Source organism: Oncorhynchus kisutch, linkage group LG20 (genome assembly GCF_002021735.2).
Source record: "Oncorhynchus kisutch isolate 150728-3 linkage group LG20, Okis_V2, whole genome shotgun sequence".
Taxonomy (NCBI): Eukaryota; Metazoa; Chordata; class Actinopteri; order Salmoniformes; family Salmonidae; genus Oncorhynchus; species Oncorhynchus kisutch.
In genome coordinates, this window is record NC_034193.2 from 2,282,747 (window position 1) to 2,302,297 (window position 19,551).

At 42.9% G+C, this 19,551-nt stretch overlaps 1 protein-coding gene across 2 annotated transcripts in view; it reads right to left on the minus strand.

Moving 5' to 3' along the window:
- Nucleotides 1-661: 661 nt before the first annotated feature.
- Nucleotides 662-19,551, minus strand: part of eif2ak2 (eukaryotic translation initiation factor 2-alpha kinase 2) — a 31,528-nt gene continuing 12,638 nt past the window's right edge. The window contains exons 3-20 of one of the 2 annotated variants that reach the window (XM_031799703.1): nucleotides 16,964-17,096; nucleotides 16,491-16,654; nucleotides 16,268-16,394; nucleotides 16,090-16,163; nucleotides 15,127-15,300; nucleotides 14,905-15,037; nucleotides 14,444-14,508; nucleotides 12,630-12,726; nucleotides 12,420-12,454; nucleotides 12,283-12,325; nucleotides 8,767-8,843; nucleotides 8,470-8,589; nucleotides 8,195-8,323; nucleotides 6,880-7,078; nucleotides 6,626-6,784; nucleotides 5,992-6,090; nucleotides 1,815-1,877; nucleotides 662-1,016 (exon numbers count right to left, since the gene is read on the minus strand). In XM_031799703.1, the coding sequence (XP_031655563.1) occupies nucleotides 879-1,016; nucleotides 1,815-1,877; nucleotides 5,992-6,090; nucleotides 6,626-6,784; nucleotides 6,880-7,078; nucleotides 8,195-8,323; nucleotides 8,470-8,589; nucleotides 8,767-8,843; nucleotides 12,283-12,325; nucleotides 12,420-12,454; nucleotides 12,630-12,726; nucleotides 14,444-14,508; nucleotides 14,905-15,037; nucleotides 15,127-15,300; nucleotides 16,090-16,163; nucleotides 16,268-16,394; nucleotides 16,491-16,654; nucleotides 16,964-17,096 (2,029 nt within the window). In that variant the 3' untranslated portion in view covers nucleotides 662-878. Of the gene's footprint in view, nucleotides 1,017-1,814; nucleotides 1,878-5,991; nucleotides 6,091-6,625; nucleotides 6,785-6,879; nucleotides 7,079-8,194; nucleotides 8,324-8,469; nucleotides 8,590-8,766; nucleotides 8,844-12,282; nucleotides 12,326-12,419; nucleotides 12,458-12,629; nucleotides 12,727-14,443; nucleotides 14,509-14,904; nucleotides 15,038-15,126; nucleotides 15,301-16,089; nucleotides 16,164-16,267; nucleotides 16,395-16,490; nucleotides 16,655-16,963; nucleotides 17,097-19,551 lie in introns of both variants that reach the window. The other variant, XM_031799702.1, reaches the window with a different exon arrangement.

The following is a 19,551-nucleotide window of genomic DNA, read 5'->3' on the forward strand; positions in this document are numbered from 1 at the left end:
CCTGTTGTATTCAGCATTTCACTGTAATGTCTACTACACCTGTTGTATTCGGCATTTCACTGTAAGGTCTACTACACCTGTTGTATTCAGCATTTCACTGTAATGTCTACTACACCTGTTGTATTCAGCATTTCACTGTAATGTCTACTACACCTGTTGTATTCAGCATTTCACTGTAAGGTCTACTACACCTGTTGTATTCAGCATTTCACTGTAATGTCTACTACACCTGTTGTATTCAGCATTTCACTGTAATGTCTACTACACCTGTTGTATTCAGCATTTCACTGTAAGGTCTACTACACCTGTTGTATTCAGCATTTCACTGTAATGTCTACTACACCTGTTGTATTCAGCATTTCACTGTAATGTCTACTACACCTGTTGTATTCAGCATTTCACTGTAATGTCTACTACACCTGTTGTATTCAGCATTTCACTGTAATGTCTACTACACCTGTTGTATTCAGCATTTCACTGTAAGGTCTACTACACCTGTTGTATTCAGCATTTCACTGTAATGTCTACTACACCTGTTGTATTCAGCATTTCACTGTAATGTCTACTACACCTGTTGTATTCAGCATTTCACTGTAAGGTCTACTACACCTGTTGTATTCAGCATTTCACTGTAATGTCTACTACACCTGTTGTATTCAGCATTTCACTGTAATGTCTACTACACCTGTTGTATTCGGCATGTGACAAATAAAGTTTGATTTGTTTTGATCTAGGATCAGATCATTTTGTTGTTTTGTTGGATGTTCAGGGCCTGCATTCATAGCTCTCAGAGTAGAGAACTGATCTAGAATCAGTTGTGCATTCTATATCACAATGAATACTATTCCGAGAGCCTTAATGAATTCCACTGACTGTCTTTAGACTGTTCTGTTGTCTTGATGGAAGTTTTGATCTCTGGTCAGAACACAAGAACACTCATTCAGTTTTATCTTCAGCTGCCTGGCATCTGGTCTATCCTCTGGGTTGGCACACAGCATCGACTCTATCACCTTGTTCTGTAACACAAACACACACAGTATACATTCTATCACCTTGTTCTGTAACACAACCACACACAGTATCCACTCTTTCACCTTGTTCTGTAACACAACCACACACAGTATCCACTCTATCACCTTGTTCTGTAGCACAACCACACACAGTATCCACTCTATCACCTTGTTCTGTAACACAACCACACACAGTATCCACTCTATCACCTTGTTCTGTAACACAACCACACACAGCATCCACTCTATCACATTGTTCTGTAACACAACCACACACAGCATCCACTCTATCACATTGTTCTGTAACACAACCACACAACCACACACAGTATCCACTCTATCACCTTGTTCTGTAACACAACCACACACAGTATCCACTCTATCACCTTGTTCTATAACACAACCATACACAGTATCCACTCTATCACCTTGTTCTGTAACACAACCACACACAGTATCCACTCTATCACCTTGTTCTGTAACACAACCACACACAGCATCCACTCTATCACATTGTTCTGTAACACAACCACACACAGTATCCACTCTATCACCTTGTTCTGTAACACAACCACACACAGCATCCACTCTATCACATTGTTCTGTAACACAACCACACACAGCATCCACTCTATCACATTGTTCTGTAACACAACCACACACAGTATCCACTCTATCACATTGTTCTGTAACACAACCACACACAGCATCCACTCTATCACATTGTTCTGTAACACAACCACACACAGTATCCACTCTATCACCTTGTTCTGTAACACAACCACACACAGCATGTATGCGTACCTCTAAGTTGAACTGCGTGTTGAACTGAGGAGGAAAACTCTGGCTTCTGACATCATTCCAGACCTAAACAAGGAATACACACAGTGATGATGTGGTGCATTCTGGTTGTAGACCTACAGCCCATGACAGTTCAGGAGTATACTACATCAAAGTCATTGACATACAGAGCCTTCGGAAAGAATTCATACCCCTTGACCTTTTATCCAACGTTTTGTTGCGTTACAAAGTGGGATTCAAATGGATTTAAATTGTCATTTTTTGTTGTTAACGATCTACACAGAATACTCTGTAATGTCAAAGAGGAAGAATTCAAAAATTGTTTTTTTATGAATGGAAAATGAAACACTAATATATCTTGATTAGATAAGTTTTCAACCCCGAGTCAATACATGTTAGAATCAGATTTGGCAGTGATTAGAGCTGTGAGTCTCTAAGAGTGATTAGAGCTGTGAGTCTCTAAGAGTGATTAGAGCTGTGAGTCTCTAAGAGTGATTAGAGCTGTGAGTCTCTAAGAGTGATTAGAGCTGTGAGTCTCTAAGAGTGATTAGAGCTGTGAGTCTCTAAGAGTGATTACAGCTGTGAGTCTCTAAGAGTAATTAGAGCTGTGAGTCTTTCTGGGTAAGTCTCTAAGAGTGATTACAGCTGTGAGTCTTTCTGGGTAAGTCTGGGTAAGTCTCTAAGAGTGATTACAGCTGTGAGTCTCTAAGAGTGATTAGAGCTGTGAGTCTTTCTGGGTAAGTCTGGGTAAGTCTCTAAGAGTGATTAGAGCTGTGAGTCTTTCTGGGTAAGTCTGGGTAAGTCTCTAAGAGTGATTACAGCTGTGAGTCTCTAAGAGCTTTGCACACCTGGATTGTACAATATTTGCCCATTATTCTTTAAAAAAATTCTTCATGCTCTGTGAACTTGGTGGTTGATCATCGCTAGACAGTCTTTTTCAAGTCTTGCCATATATTTTCAAGCCAATTTAAGTTCAAACTGTAACTAGGCCACTCAGGAACAATCAATGTCATCTTGTTAAGCAACTGCAGTGTATATTTTACCTTGTGTTTTAGGTTATTGTCCTGCTGAAAGGTAAACGAATCTCTGTGTCTGTTGGAAAGCAGACTGAACCAGGTTTTCCCTCTAGGATTTAGGTCTACTGGGCTCCCGAGTGGCGCAGTGGTCTAAGACACTGCATCTCAGTGGGCTCCCGAGTGGCGCAGCAGTCTAAGACACTGCATCTCAGTGCAAGGAGGCATCACTGCAGTCCCTGGTTCGAATCCAGGCTGTATCACATCCGGCTGCCATTGGGAGTCCCAAAAGGGTGGCGCACAATTGGCCCAGCATTGTCTGGGTATGGCCGTCATTGTAAATAAGGATTTTTTCTTAACTGACTTGCCTAGTTAACTAAAGGTAAAAAAATATATATATAATATTCCATTTATTTTTCTCCTGAAAAACTCCCTTGCTGAATAACATACCCATAACATGACACAGTTACCAACATTTTTGAAAATATGAAGAGTGATACTCAGTGATGTGTTGTGTTGGAGTTGCTCCAAACACTTTGTATTCAGGACAAATAGTGCCATATTTTTTGCAGTATTACTTTAGTATCCTGTTGCAAACAGGATCCATGTTTTGGAATATTTGTATTCTGTACAGGCTTCCTTCTTTTCACTCTGTCCTTTAGGTTAGTATTGTGGAGTAACTACAATGTTGGTGATCCATCCTCAGTTCTCTCTTATCACAGCTATTACACTCTGAAACGGTTTTAAAGTCACCATTGGCCTCGTGGTGAAAATCCTGAGAGGTTTCCTTCCTCTCCGGCAACTGAGTTAGGAATGAGGCCTGTATCTTTGTAGTGACTGAGTCTATTGATGCACCATCCAAAGTGTAATTAATAACTTCACCAGGCTCAAAGGGATATTCAATGTCTGCTTTTTTACCCATCTACCAATTGGTGCCCTTCTTTGAGAGGTATTGGAAAACCTCCCTGGTCTTTGTGTTTGATTCTGTGTTTAAAATGCACTGCTCGACTGAGGGATCCTACAGATAATTGTGTGTGTGGTACAGAGACGGTGTAGTCATTTAAAAATCATGTGGCTTGTTAAGCAAATGATTACTCCTGAACTTATTCAGACTTGCAATAACAAAGGGGTTGAATACCTATTGACTCAAAACATTTCAGCGTTTCATTGTTAATTCATTTGTAAACATTTCTAAAAACATAACTCCACTTTGACATTATGGGGTATTGTGTGTAGATCAGTGGCACAACATCAAGCTACGTAAAATAAATTAAATTTAATCAATTTTAAATTCAAGTTGTCACACATCAAAATGTGGGAAAAGTCCAGGTGTGTGAAAACTTTGGTAAGGCAGATCCTTCATGACAGTGTTATCTACAGTCGTGGCCAAAAGTTTTGAGGATGACACAAATATTATTTTCACCAAGTCTGCTGCCTCAGTTTGTATGATGCAATTTGCATATATTCCAGAATGTTATGAAGAGTGATCAGATGAATTGCAATTAATTGCAAAGTCCCTCTTTGCCATGCAAATGAACGGAATCCCCCAAAAACATTTCCACTGCATTTCAGCCCTGCCACAAAAGGGCCAGCTGACATCATGTCAGTGATTCTCTCGTTAACACAGGTGTGAGTGTTGACGAGGACAAAGCTGGAGATCACTCTGTCATGCTGACTGAGTTCGAATAACAGACTGGAAGCTTCAAAAGGATGGTGGTGCTTGGAATCATTATTCTTCCTCTGTCAACCATGGTTACCTGCAAGGAAACACACGCCGTTATCATTGCTTTGCACAAAAAGGGCTTCACAGGCAAGGATATTGCTGCCAGTAAGATTGCACCTAAATCAACCATTTATCAGATCATCAAGAACTTCAAGGAGAGCGGTTCAATTGTTGTGAAGAAGGCTTCAGGGTGCCCAAGAAAGTCCAGCAAGCGCCAGGACCATCTCTTAAAGTTGATTCAGCTGGGAGATTGGGGCACCACCAGTACAGAGCTTGCTCAGGAATGGCAGCAGGCAGGTGTGAGTGCATCTGCACGCACAGTGAGGCGAAGACTTTTGGAGAATGGCCTGGTGTCAAGAAGGGAATCAAAGAAGCTACTTCTCTCCAGGAAAAACATCAGGGACAGACTGATATTCTGCAAAAGGTACAGGGATTGGACTGCTGAGGACTGGGGTAAAGTCATTTTCTCTGATGAATCCCCTTTCTGATTGTTTGGAGCATCCGGAAAAAAGCTTGTCAGGAGAAGACAAGGTGAGCGCTACCATCAGTCCTGGGTCATGCCAACAGTAAAGCATCCTGAGACCATTCATGTGTGTGGGGTTGCTTCTCAGCCAAGGGAGTGGGCTCACTCACAATTTTGCCTAAGAACACATCCAAGAATAAAGAATGGTACCAACACATCCTCCGAGAGCAACTTCTCCCAACCATCCAGGAACAGTTTGGTGTGGAACAATACCTTTTCCAGTATGATGGAGTACCTTGCCATAAGGCAAAAGTGATAACTAAGTGGCTCGGGGAACAAACATCGATATTTTGGGTCCATGGCCAGGAAACTCCCCAGACCTTAATCCCATTGAGAACTTGTGGTCAATCCTCTCGAGGCAGGTGGACAAACAAAAACCCACAAATTCTGACAAACTCCAAGCATTGATTATGCAAGAATGGGCTGCCATCAGTCAGGATGTGGCCCAGAAGTTAATTGACACCATGCCAGGGCGGATTGCAGAGGTCTTGAAAAAGAAGGGTCAACACTGCAAATATTAACTCTTTGCATCAACTTCATGCAATTGTCAATAACAGCCTTTGACACTTATGAAACGCTTGTAATTATACTTCAGTATTCCATAGTAACATCTGACAAAAAATATCTAAAGACACTGAAGCAGCAAACTTTGTGAAGATTCATATTTGCGTCATTCTCAAAACTATTGGCCAGGACTGTACTATTAGTACCTCAGAAAGCCATTTGCTTTGCTAGTTATAGCCTAATGTTAGCTACCTAGCTAACATTGAAGCTAGCTGGTTAGCTACCTAGCTAACATTGAAGCTAGCTGGTTAGCTACCTAGCTAACATTGAAGCTAGCTAGTTAGCTACCTAGCTAACATTGAAGCTAGCTAGTTAGCTTTTTCTTAATCTTTCCTTCATTCCTTCCATCAAAGTCACCTCTGCTTTCTCCATCCCAGACAGGTTCCAGAGCAGTTCGAAGTAGATCAGACCCAAAGCAAAGATGTCCACCTTTCTGTCATAGGAGGTCTGGTTCCTCTGTTCACACACATCAGACATTAAACTCATAGAAATGTTTCATCTCTTACTGCAGTGATTCTTGGTAGTCTTAAACAAATCCACTTTGAAACAAAAGTATACACCTCACTCACACACATGGTTATGGTCTTGTACCATTTCAGATATAGAGTTGAAATGTATTACATTTTGAGCTTTCATCCCAATATTACACTTTATATACACATCACAGAAGACTGAACTATAACGAAACAATTTCACATTGAAACACCAGATTTACGGTGTTTAAAAAAAATAGTTTATGAATTATATAATTATGAAAAATAATAATAACATTCCACCCATGAGGCCAATAGAGGGCGATTATGTCATTTGACTGCAGAAAACAGGGTCAATCTGCAGATAAAACAATAACAAAGTGTCTGGTAAAAAGTGTTTTGGTAAAAAAAGCTCAGGGATACGCCTAAATCTAACCCCAAATTCATAGACAGAGCTATGGATGGAAGGACAGACCATCCATTATATTGTTTTAACCTAGTGTGTGTTTTACATTTACCTGTTCGGGGGCCATGTAAGACTTGGTTCCTGTCTTTTTCGTTCTCTCCAGCAGGTTCTCATCGTTGTCGTTATCTTCTGCTGTCACCAGACCAAAGTCCCCGATCTTTACCTCTCCCTTCCCCTCTCCGTCACTCATACCAAACATGATGTTAGCAGGCTAGAAGAAGAAGAAGAAGCTGTTCAAATATCAATATGCCCACCGGTCATAAACCTGTGATGGACCAGGATAAATAGTAAGTCGTGACAGCCTACCTTTAGGTCTCTGTGTAGGAGTTTCTTGGAGTGGATGTATTCTACCCCGTTTACTATCTGCTGGGTGATGTGTAGACTCTCCTCCCTGCGTTTGGGTTTCCGATGAGCGTTCCTCTCGTCGATCCACACTTTTAGAGTCCTCTTGTCACATAGTTCCATCTGGATGTACAGGAACTCAGAGGACGAACTGCTGCCTGAACTAAAGCAGCAGGAAGTAAAAGAACAATTATCATCTGAAATGGGAGCAGACCTTACTGAAATGGGAACAGACCTTACTGAAATGGGAACAGACCTTACTGAAATGGGAACAGACCTTACTGAAATGGGAACAGACCTTACTGAAATGGGAACAGACCTTACTGAAATGGGAACAGACCTTACTGAAATGGGAACACACCTTACTGAAATGGGAACACACCTTACTGAAATGGGAACACACCTTACTGAAATGGGAACAGACCTTACTGAAATGGGAACAGACCTTACTGAAATGGGAACAGACCTTACTGAAATGGGAGCAGCAACTTATACCAATAAAAGGGAAACTGATTGTTCTTTATACGTGCTACGGCTATGATATGGGGTCATTTATCTACCTTAGTTGAATACACTGATTAAGTCCTTCGAGATAATGTTTTTTTCCATTTATGTTTTGAGGCTGGACTTTAGCACTTATAGGTCGTTAGCATGTAGGGCGGTGAGTCCCTTTTAGGTCCCAGCTCATGGTGGGTCCCTTTTAGGTCCCAGCTCATGGTGGGTCCCTTTTAGGTCCCAGCTCATGGTGGGTCCCTTTTAGGTCCCAGCTCATGGTGGGTCCCTTTTAGGTCCCAGCTCATGGTGGGTCCCTTTTAGGTCCCAGCTCATGGTGGGTCCCTTTTAGGTCCCAGCTCATGGTGGGTCCCTTTTAGGTCCCAGCTCATGGTGGGTCCCTTTTAGGTCCCATCTCCCAGCACATGGTGGGTCCCTTTTAGGTCCCAGCTCATGGTGGGTCACTTTTAGTTCCCAGCTCATGGTGGGTCCCTTTTAGGTCCCAGCACATGGTGGGTCCCTTTTAGTTCCCAGCTCATGGTGGGTCACTTTTAGGTCCCAGCTGTTGTTGCTAGTCAACTTACAGTAGACACTCCCATGAGTGTATATCAAAACCTCTCCTAAAACACCAACCTGTTTCATTTAATTTGTTGTCAGTGACTCTTTGTTAGTTCCCCCTTCTGTTTGAATGACATTATTGGGGAACGTAACACTAACATGTAAAATGTAATTATTCTATAACATCTCCCATAGTGCAATGGGACAGGGACAGTAGTAATAATGTTACTCTGAAGTGGTGTCGCTCTCAGAGTTGGTGTCGCATCGGTACGTGGTGTCCTCCAGCCAGGCGGTGTAGTAGCGTACTATGTTGGGGTGCTGAAGATCTGCTAAGGCACCAACCTCCCGCTTAGCTTTCCTGAGGAAAGAGTCACAGGTTAAATAAATAAATAAATAAATAATAATAATAATAATAAATAAATTCATCAGTGTTATTATACAGCGGCTGGGTCGAGTGAAAGATATCACTTCGATTGCTAAAGTAACAGAACATAATCGACTTACCCTTTACTCAGTACTATCTTCACGGCAAAATACTTCTGCTCCAGTTCCCGTCGCGCCTTATAAACGTTGCCAAAGCCTCCTTTGCCAATCTTCTCTATTGAATCAAACTCTGATAAAAACCTGAGATAATAAATCAGATTTAAATAATCAATCCGTCAACATGATCAAACTGTTTTGTGATCAGTATAGATGAGTATTCCCATCAGCAACAGATTTCAATGCCATCTACTTTATACATTAAATGTGGGGTAGAGAAATGAGTATCGTTGTCATGCTGAAAGTAACCCCATAATGTACCTAGATTTAATTGGTTGGTTGGATGTCCTTCCACTTGACAAGGTTCCTAAATTGTTGCCTTTTAAATCGGGACCTTCCTTTAAAAAACAACAATGACAAACACTCAATCAACATTTAATAACGCAGTCCATATATCCTCAACAGCAGGGGTGGGCAACTTTGATGAGGGCCTGGGGGGGCCACCATAAATCTGAAGTCATGGTGAGGGGCAGCAGCTGCTCGCAGGTAAGCGTACCCACCTCCGTAACGTTTCTGTTACAGTCGGTAATAGTCGTCTTTTGGCCGTTCGTTTGTTTTTGTTTAGAAAAGCTGCTACATCAAATTGGCCCAATTGTCCGTGAGATAAAACATCCCAGAACCCCCCAAATACAGCTGTGCCAAGCTTGTAGCGTCATACCCAAGAAGAATCGAGGCTGTAATCTCTGCCAAAGGTGCTTCAACAAAGTACTGAGTAAAGGGTCTGAATACTTATATTAAACGTGATATCAGTTATTTTTTGTATAAATTTGCTAAAAAAAACAACAACTGTTTTTGCTTTGACATTCTGGGGTATTGTGATGTCATTATGGGGTATTGTGAAGTCATTATGGGGTTTTGTGATGTCATTATGAGGTATTGTGATGTCATTATGGGGTATTGTGAAGTCATTATGGGGTTTTGTGATGTCATTATGAGGTATTGTGATGTCATTATGGGGTATTGTGATGTCATTATGGGGTATTGTGATGTCATTATGGGGTATTGTGAAGTCATTATGGGGTTTTGTGATGTCATTATGAGGTATTGTGATGTCATTATGGGGTATTGTGATGTCATTATGGGGTATTGTGATGTCATTATGGGGTATTGTGATGTCATTATGGGGTATTGTGATGTCATTATGGGGTATTGTGATGTCATTATGGGGTATTGTGATGTCATTATGGGGTATTGTGATGTCATTATGGGGTATTGTGATGTCATTATGGGGTATTGTGATGTCATTATGGGGTATTGTGATGTCATTATGGGGTATTGTGATGTCATTATGGGGTATTTTGTGAAGATTGAAGAGGGGGGATAAAACAATTGAATCCATTTTAGAATAAGGCTTTAACGTAACAAAATGTGTTAAACGTCAAGGGGTCTGAATACTTTCCGAATGCACTGTATTTTATTAATCACACGCGTAAAGCATACAGATATAGAGCGTTTGAGGGGAAATCTGTCAGACGGCGCTTTTATAACACCAATCACTGCAGCAACAATTGTAAATGCAATCGTGTGTCAAAAAATAGTTTTCTGGGCCACAATTAAAAATAGCTGGGGTTTTTTTCATGGTAATGGAAGCGTGCTTTCCATTCACAATTCAAATGCAGAAGGAAGGCAGAAGGTAGGCTTCATCGGTGCGTCACACACCATTTTTCAAAGAGCTGGAGACCGTATGCATTTCGCTACTTCATTTTTTTTTTAAATGAACCATTTACTACATGTTTTACCTTGTTTCAAAGTAACCCAGGCAAAATCTGACCTTATCCGTGGAGGCTGTTTTAGACAGACTTCCATATTTCATTGGAACCAGTAGCCTATTTCTCTCCTGTTCTATTGGTTTTCAACTGTCTCTCATTGTCTGCCAAATGCACATTCGCGTGTAGCCATGAGGACAGGGGAAGCTTTTCCTAGGTGAATTAAATATACAGCACAGGCTACTGAAGCATGATTTTGCCACAGAGGATCAAGAGCTTCTCCTAGCCATAATTATTTTTAAATTGTGGATTATTTGAAATCGCATTCGCATTCCCTACAGTTGAAAGGAAAGGCAGAGTGCGCAATATTGTTGAGTTGTGACTGTCTCTGAAAAGTAGAGAGGCCAAACCAGGCATATCACAATATTAATACATTCAAACACAGGAAAACTTGGAAAGAAAATGTATATTTCTGTAAAGAGAACAGAATGAAAAGACTGTATTAGTTACCAAAATTCTCAACTTTATTGAGCAAACAACAACAGGCCTGTAGCCTATTTAATTGGCAGCAGCAGAGAGCATCGGCCATATCCCCAGTATTCCCTCTTCATCATCGGTGCTCAGTGCCACTTAAAAGTTTAGTTTTTGGACAATAATGTCCTCACGTTTAGAAGATCCCCCTTTCACATTATATTAACAATTAATGTTTTTATTGATCTGTTTTTCAGTGTCAGCAGAGTAGGAAGACCACTAGTGGTTCTGGGGGGGTGGGGCCTGGACCTGGCCCCTCTAACAGTACAACTGGCCCCAGCTTGCCCCCCCCCCCCCCCCCCTCAGGTTGAAATGATCTAGAACCGCCACTGAGGAGGACTAATGTCTTTAGTCATATAAGATGTAGTAAAATTGTAAGTAGTGGTGTAAAGTACTACTTACAATTTTCACTTAATGTTTCACTTTATGGGGGGGGGGGGGGGGGGGGGGGGGGTATCTATACTTTACTATTTATATTCCTGACTACTTTTACTTCACTACATTCCTAAAGAAAATAATGTACTTTTTACTCCATACACACAAAAGTACTCGTTCCATTTCCAACGCTAGGTCAGGACAACAATATGGTCTAACAACCTGTAGTTGTGGTTCAGTTACCATAACAGTGATCACATAGTCAGTTCCAGCCAAAGATATATATTGGCATCCTTGGACTTTTCTTAAATATATCTTGTCAAACAAGTTGAAATTGTTCTACATTGCAGAAAATGTTTTGCTACCTCTGGTACTGGGGGCCTTGAATGTGTGCAAGGCATCATTAACTCAGCAGATTATCAGGTATTTTGGAGTTCAATGTTCAACCCGGGGTCCAAAAACTGAGGTCTCCATTGAAGTTTGTGGGTCTTCCAGCAGGACAACTACCCGCAAACACACGTCAAACTCACGTCAAACTCACGTCAAACACACGTCAAACACACGTCAAACTCACGTCAAACACACGTCAAACACACGTCAAACACACGTCAAACACACGTCAAACACACGTCAAACACACGTCAAAAAGCACAGAAGAGATGTTCAAAGGTTCTGGAGTGACCAGTGAAGAGTCCAGACCTGAATCACATCCAGAACCTATGGCCAGATCTAAAAACAGCAGTTGACGGAGGAAACCCCTCAAACGTTGAAGATTTAGAGCAGGTTGTCGCTGAAGAGTGGGCCAAACTGCCAGTAGAAAGGTGCCTACAATAAGTCTGTCTGCAGTCATCTTGGCCAAAGGCTGTGTAGTAACTCAGAGGTGCCAATCACATATCATATATATCGTTTTTAAAACTGACATTTACAAAAATACAATAGTTATTTTTCTATTTTAACTTATTTAAAGAAGAATTTGGAATGATTTAAGAAAAGTGGCCACAGCTGTAAGTAAGTGTATAATCAAGATAATTATTTCCATATTGGACCACACAGGAAATATGTCAGTGGGTTTTTATCTCTGTCAAATCAATGAAATCATTCAACCAATCACGTCATACTTTTCTCAGAAGGTTTTTTTTTTTTTTTGTATCTTGGAGACTAGTACCTGTTTGGTCTTGACCGGTGACATCAGGAAGTTAGGTGCTAGTCTAAAGGAGAGGTCAGAGGTCAGATAGTCCAGGTATTAGAGTATAAAATAAAAACAACTTCATCTTGAAAGAAGAGTCTTGAATTGGGTCTTACCTTATTTTAGGCTTCACATTTACAGGGCTTTCAACCTGCTTATAGAATAGAACAAAATAGAATAGAACAGATATTGATTTGCTGTCACAAGAATACCCAATGTCTTACACCATGCTTAAAGAGACAATACGCGTTTATGTTGACAGTATCACCACCCACATCCTGTGATTCATTGAGCTGAAGCTATAGCAACAACAACAGGATCTGTACCTTGGGGGAGCTGACGTTAACGGAGTCTGCGAATATGATGGACTCACTGGTACTTCCTGGAATACTCAAGGATGGTGGTGTTGCATCCTGGGATTCCCTGGGAGAATTGAAAATAAAATATATACTTTATTGTCCATTTTCAAAGGAAATTGATTGATTTGCTGTTACAATAGACATAAAACACCTTCAGTCTAAGGCTTCATGGTTTTCACACTGATATTCAATTCCAAATCATGTTTAATTTTCAGTTGAGCTGCACCCAGACAGTGTTGCTCCATACCTTACCATGTACTGGAGGGGGCTAGAGAGGATAGTCCTCCATCTTACCATGTACTGGAGGGGGCTAGAGAGGATAGTCCTCCATCTTACCATGTACTGGAGGGGGCTAGAGAGGATAGTCCTCCATCTTACCATGTACTGGAGGGGGCTAGAGAGGATAGTCCTCCATCTTACCATGTATTGGAGGGGGTATTTAGGATAGTCCTCCATCTTACCATGTACTGGAGGGGGCTAGAGAGGATAGTCCTCCATCTTACCATGTATTGGAGGGGGTATTTAGGATAGTCCTCCATCTTAACATGTACTGGAGGGGGCTAGAGAGGATAGTCCTCCATCTTACCATGTATTGGAGGGGGTATTTAGGATAGGCCTCCAGCTTACCATGTACTGCAGGGGGTTAGAGAGGATAGTCCTCCCTCTTACCATGTACTGGAGGAGGTTAGAGAGGATAGTCCTCCATCTTACCATGTACTGGAGGGGGTTAGAGGATAGTTCTCCATCTGACCATGTACTGGAGGGGGTTAGAGGATAGTCCTCCATCTTACCATGTACTGGAGGGGGTATTTAGGATAGTCCTCCATCTTACCATGTACTGGAGGGGGTATTTAGGATAGTCCTCCATCTTACCATGTACTGGAGGGCGTTAGAGAGGATAGTCCTCCATCTTACCATGTACTGGAGGGCGTTAGAGAGGATAGTCCTCCATCTTACCATGTACTGGAGGGGGTATTTAGGATAGGCCTCCAGCTTACCATGTACTGGAGGGGGTATTTAGGATAGTCCATCATCTTACCATGTACTGGAGGGGGTTAGAGAGGATAGTCCTCCATCTTACCATGTACTGGAGGGGGTATTTAGGATAGTCCTCCATCTTACCATGTACTGGAGGGGGTATTTAGGATAGGCCTCCATCTTACCATGTACTGGAGGGCGTTAGAGAGGATAGGCCTCCAGCTTACCATGTACTGGAGGGGGTTAGAGAGGATAGGCCTCCATCTTACCATGTACTGGAGGGGGTATTTAGGATAGGCCTCCAGCTTACCATGTACTGGAGGGGGTTATAGAGGATAGTCCTCCATCTTACCATGTACTGGAGGGGGTATTTAGGATAGTCCTCCATCTTACCATGTACTGGAGGGGGTATTTAGGATAGGCCTCCAGCTTACCATGTACTGGAGGGGGTTATAGAGGATAGTCCTCCATCTTACCATGTACTGGAGGGGGTATTTAGGATAGTCCTCCATCTTACCATGTACTGGAGGGGGTATTTAGGATAGGCCTCCAGCTTACCATGTACTGGAGGGGGTTAGAGGATAGTCCTCCATCTTACCATGTACTGGAGGGGGTTAGAGAGGATAGGCCTCCAGCTTACCATGTATTGGAGGGGGTATTTAGGATAGTCCTCCATCTTACCATGTACTGGAGGGGGTTAGAGGATAGTCCTCCATCTTACCATGTACTGGAGGGGGTATTTAGGATAGTCCTCCATCTTACCATGTACTGGAGGGGGTATTTAGGATAGGCCTCCAGCTTACCATGTACTGGAGGGGGTTAGAGAGGATAGTCCTCCATCTTCTGAAACTGTTGATCTGCAAGACACCTATAAAACACAACATAGAGATAAAGAACACAGTCAACAGAGACAGACAGACACGTGTCTACTTTACATTGTAGAGAAATATAAACATTTGAAACTAGGAGAGGCTATTTTCAGGAAAGGCTGTTGGCCCGAGGGATGAACGTTAATGTCCCGGGCCCGAGGGATGAACGTTAATGTCCCGGGCCCGAGGGGAAATTTGTCTTAGGCCGGGATTCAATCCGATCGCACTCTGTCAGCACCTTTTAAAGGAAATGTTTCCGTGTTTCACATTCAAAGTAACGCTGCGTATGTCAGCTTAATCGGGCGTAAGCGCACTGTAACACACATCTACAGCCGATCGGATTGAATCTGGGCCTGCTGTTAATGACCAGTGTACTGATGACTGTAAACGTCTACCTGGCTGTTCCAGTCAGACTGTTCTTGAAGAGCAGACCATGCTAACTGAGCAGCTTGTTGTTTGGCCTGTTTGGCTGTCTTACCCAAACCATTTGGGTATTCTCTCTGGTCAATCAATACTTTATAAGCAAATCTGTGTGGGGACAAAATAGGTCATATTTTTTTTCTGTGACATTTAATGACAGTTGGGATATGATCTTCTCATAGTGTCTGTAGACTCACTGAGGGTCGTGTGACGGTCCACTCTTCTCCACCAGTTTAAAGTCAGGAAACCGTTTGGTTTTCTGACAGTAGTGGTTGAGTATACCTATGAAGTTGGTCTCCTCTGTTGTAATGAAGCTGTATCGTTCTGGAACATTCTGTTCTGGGCTCATGTTCATGTGTTCAACCTTCTCACTGGATGACATAAGAAATCAAAACACAATGTTTATGCTAGGCTGCTAATTATGTGACAGATATGCTTCAATAACAGACGACTACAGCTACGGCGGAGTACAGACGACTACAGCTACGGCTGATTACAGACGACTACAGCTACGGAGGAGTACAGACGACTACAGCAGAGTACAGACGACTACAGCTACGGAGGAGTACAGACGACTACAGCAGAGTACAGACGACTACAGCTACGGAGGAGTACAGACGACAACAGCAGAGTACAGACGACTACAGCTACGGAGGAGTACAGACGACTACAGCTACGGAGGTGTACAGACGACTACAGCCATGGCGGAGTACAGACGACAACAGCAGAGTACAGACGACTACAGCTACGGAGGAGTACAGACGACTACAGCAGAGTACAGACGACTACAGCTACGGAGGAGTACAGACGACTACAGCTATGGCGGAGTACAGACGACTACAGCAGAGTACAGACGACTACAGCAGAGTACAGACGACTACAGCTACGGAGGAGTACAGACGACTACAGCTACGGAGGAGTACAGACGACTACAGCAGAGTACAGACGACTACAGCTACGGAGGAGTACAGACGACTACAGCTACGACGGAGTACAGACGACTACAGCTACGGCGGAGTACAGACGACTACAGCTACGGAGGAGTACAGACGACTACAGCTACGGCGGAGTACAGACGACTACAGCTACGGCGGAGTACTTGGTAATATATGCAGTGGAGACTCCGAAGAACAATCAAATAAAGAAATGTTTTGTCTTACCTGAGGACCACAACCTTTGGATTCAATTCCTCCTTGTGTTTTCCAGTGGTGCCATTGCAGTTTTCATCTGCAGTCTTGGAAATAAACCATTGTTAACTTCCCCACTATCGTTAAATACCATTTAGATTATCCTACCATGAGATATGGTGTGTCTACGATGTGGCCTAATAACCCTTACCCCTGTAGTCTGACTACGGCCACATAACTCCAGATAGACCTGCATTGCTGCTTCCTCCTTAGCCTCCTTCTTCGTGTTCCCAAAGCCCTCTGGGTATTCTTTCTCACCTACCACATACCTACAGCATCTGACATAGAACACACACACACCTTTAGTTTTGGATATGACCCTTCGCAACGGCAATAGTAAGTGAATAACTTTAGAGTACTGTATGAAGTGTTACTGTGAGGTGTTGTTGGGTCCAACACGCGTTTCCTCCAAAGCCTTTAGAGACAGCTTGTTCTTCTGGCTGTGTTCATTCAGCCAGCACACGTAGTTGGGCTGGGAGATAACTGCTCGGACAGGAGGGGCTGGAGACTGAGCCGGTGACGGAGGACATGAAACAGACTGTTGAAAAACATTACGCAGGCCGTCAGGTCTCAAACTGTATGTTTGATGCTCCCACAAGTCAATATATTCTGTAACTAAACATTCCATACGATGGTACGGTCTTTGTCAATCAAAATGTCACCAGGGACTGTATTTCAGAGTAGGAGTGCTGAGTTAGATTCAGTTCAGCCTCTTACATCACACATTATTAATGTGATCTGGACAGAGGGACCTGATCCTAGATCAGCACTCTGCGATGCTTGATACATATGGCCCTGGTCAACGCCTGTTACCATCAGTAGAATAAAAATAAAATGCTGTTCTTACTGCATCCTCCTGCTCTGTCGTCTCCATCATGCCAGCCAGAGCATGTTTAGCAGCATTCTGTTTGGCTTCTTTCTTGTTCTTTCCAACCCCGTTAGGATAGGCATGGCCTTTAATCACCACCCTCAGAGTAAAGCTGGGGGAAATGGGGAATGTTTAAGGCAATACTTAATGAATAAATGACTGAATTATTAAATTAAATGAATGAATTATTTCATGATTACAGTACAGACTACATTTTAGTCATTTAGCAGATGCTCTTACACAAAACAACTACAGTAGGTGAGACCATCTTACGGTAACTAGGTGGGACCATCTTACGGTAACTAGGTGGGACCATCTTACGGTAACTAGGTGGGACCATCTTACGGTAACTAGGTGGGACCATCTTACGGTAACTAGGTGGGACCATCTTAAGGTAACTAGGTGGGACCATCTTAAGGTAACTAGGTGAGACCATCTTACGGTAACTAGGTGGGACCATCTTACGGTAACTAGGTGGGACCATCTTAAGGTAACTAGGTGGGACCATCTTAAGGTAACTAGGTGAGACCATCTTAAGGTAACTAGGTGGGACCATCTTAAGGTAACTAGGTGGGACCATCTTACGGTAACTAGGTGGGACCATCTTAAGGTAACTAGGTGGGACCATCTTAAGGTAACTAGGTGAGACCATCTTAAGGTAACTAGGTGGGACCATCTTAAGGTAACTAGGTGGGACCATCTTACGGTAACTAGGTGGGACCATCTTAAGGTAACTAGGTGGTACCATCTTACGGTAACTAGGTGGGACCATCTTACGGTAACTAGGTGGGACCATCTTACGGTAACTAGGTGGGACCATCTTACGGTAACTAGGTGAGACCATCTTAAGGTAACTAGGTGGGACCATCTTACGGTAACTAGGTGAGACCATCTTAAGGTAACTAGGTGGGACCATCTTAAGGTAACTAGGTGGGACCATCTTAAGGTAACTAGGTGGGACCATCTTAAGGTAACTAGGTGGGACCATCTTAAGGTAACTAGGTGGGACCATCTTAAGGTAACTAGGTGGGACCATCTTAAGGTAACTAGGTGGGACCATCTTAAGGTAACTAGGTGGGACCATCTTAAGGTAACTAGGTGGGACCATCTTAAGGTAACTAGGTGGGACCATCTTAAGGTAACTAGGTGGGACCATCTTAAGGTAACTAGGTGGGACCATCTTAAGGTAACTAGGTGGGACCATCTTAAGGTAACTAGGTGGGACCATCTTAAGGTAACTAGGTGGGACCATCTTAAGGTAACTAGGTGGGACCATCTTAAGGTAACTAGGTGGGACCATCTTAAGGTAACTAGGTGGGACCATCTTAAGGTAACTAGGTGGGACCATCCTAAGGTAACTAGGTGGGACCATCTTAAGGTAACTAGGTGGGACCATCTTAAGGTAACTAGGTGGGACCATCTTAAGGTAACTAGGTGGGACCATCTTAAGGTAACTAGGTGGGACCATCTTAAGGTAACTAGGTGAGACCATCTTAAGGTAACTAGGTGGGACCATCTTAAGGTAACTAGGTGAGACCATCTTAAGGTAACTAGGTGGGACCATCTTAAGGTAACTAGGTGGGACCATCTTAAGGTAACTAGGTGGGACCATCTTAAGGTAACTAGGTGGGACCATCTTAAGGTAACTAGGTGGGACCATCTTAAGGTAACTAGGTGGGACCATCTTAAGGTAACTAGGTGGGACCATCTTAAGGTAACTAGGTGGGACCATCTTAAGGTAACTAGGTGGGACCATCTTAAGGTAACTAGGTGGGACCATCTTAAGGTAACTAGGTGGGACCATCTTAAGGTAACTAGGTGGGACCATCTTAAGGTAACTAGGTGGGACCATCTTAAGGTAACTAGGTGGGACCATCTTAAGGTAACTAGGTGGGACCATCTTAAGGTAACTAGGTGGGACCATCTTAAGGTAACTAGGTGGGACCATCTTAAGGTAACTAGGTGGGACCATCTTAAGGTAACTAGGTGGGACCATCTTAAGGTAACTAGGTGGGACCATCTTAAGGTAACTAGGTGGGACCATCTTAAGGTAACTAGGTGGGACCATCTTAAGGTAACTAGGTGGGACCATCTTAAGGTAACTAGGTGGGACCATCTTAAGGTACTAGGTGGGACCATCTTAAGGTAACTAGGTGGGACCATCTTAAGGTAACTAGGTGGGACCATCTTAAGGTAACTAGTGAGACCATCTTAAGGTAACTAGGTGGGACCATCTTAAGGTAACTAGGTGGACCATCTTAAGGTAACTAGGTGGGACCATCTTAAGGTAACTAGGTGGGACCATCTTAAGGTAACTAGGTGGGACCATCTTAAGGTAATAGGTGGGACCATCTTAAGGTAACTAGGTGGGACCATCTTAAGGTAACTAGGTGGGACCATCTTAAGGTAACTAGGTGAGACCATCTTAAGGTAACTACGTGGACCATCTTAAGGTAACTAGGTGGGACCATCTTAAGGTAACTAGGTGGGACCATCTTAAGGTACTAGGTGGGACCATCTTAAGGTAACTAGGTGGGACCATCTTACGGTAACTAGGTGGGACCATC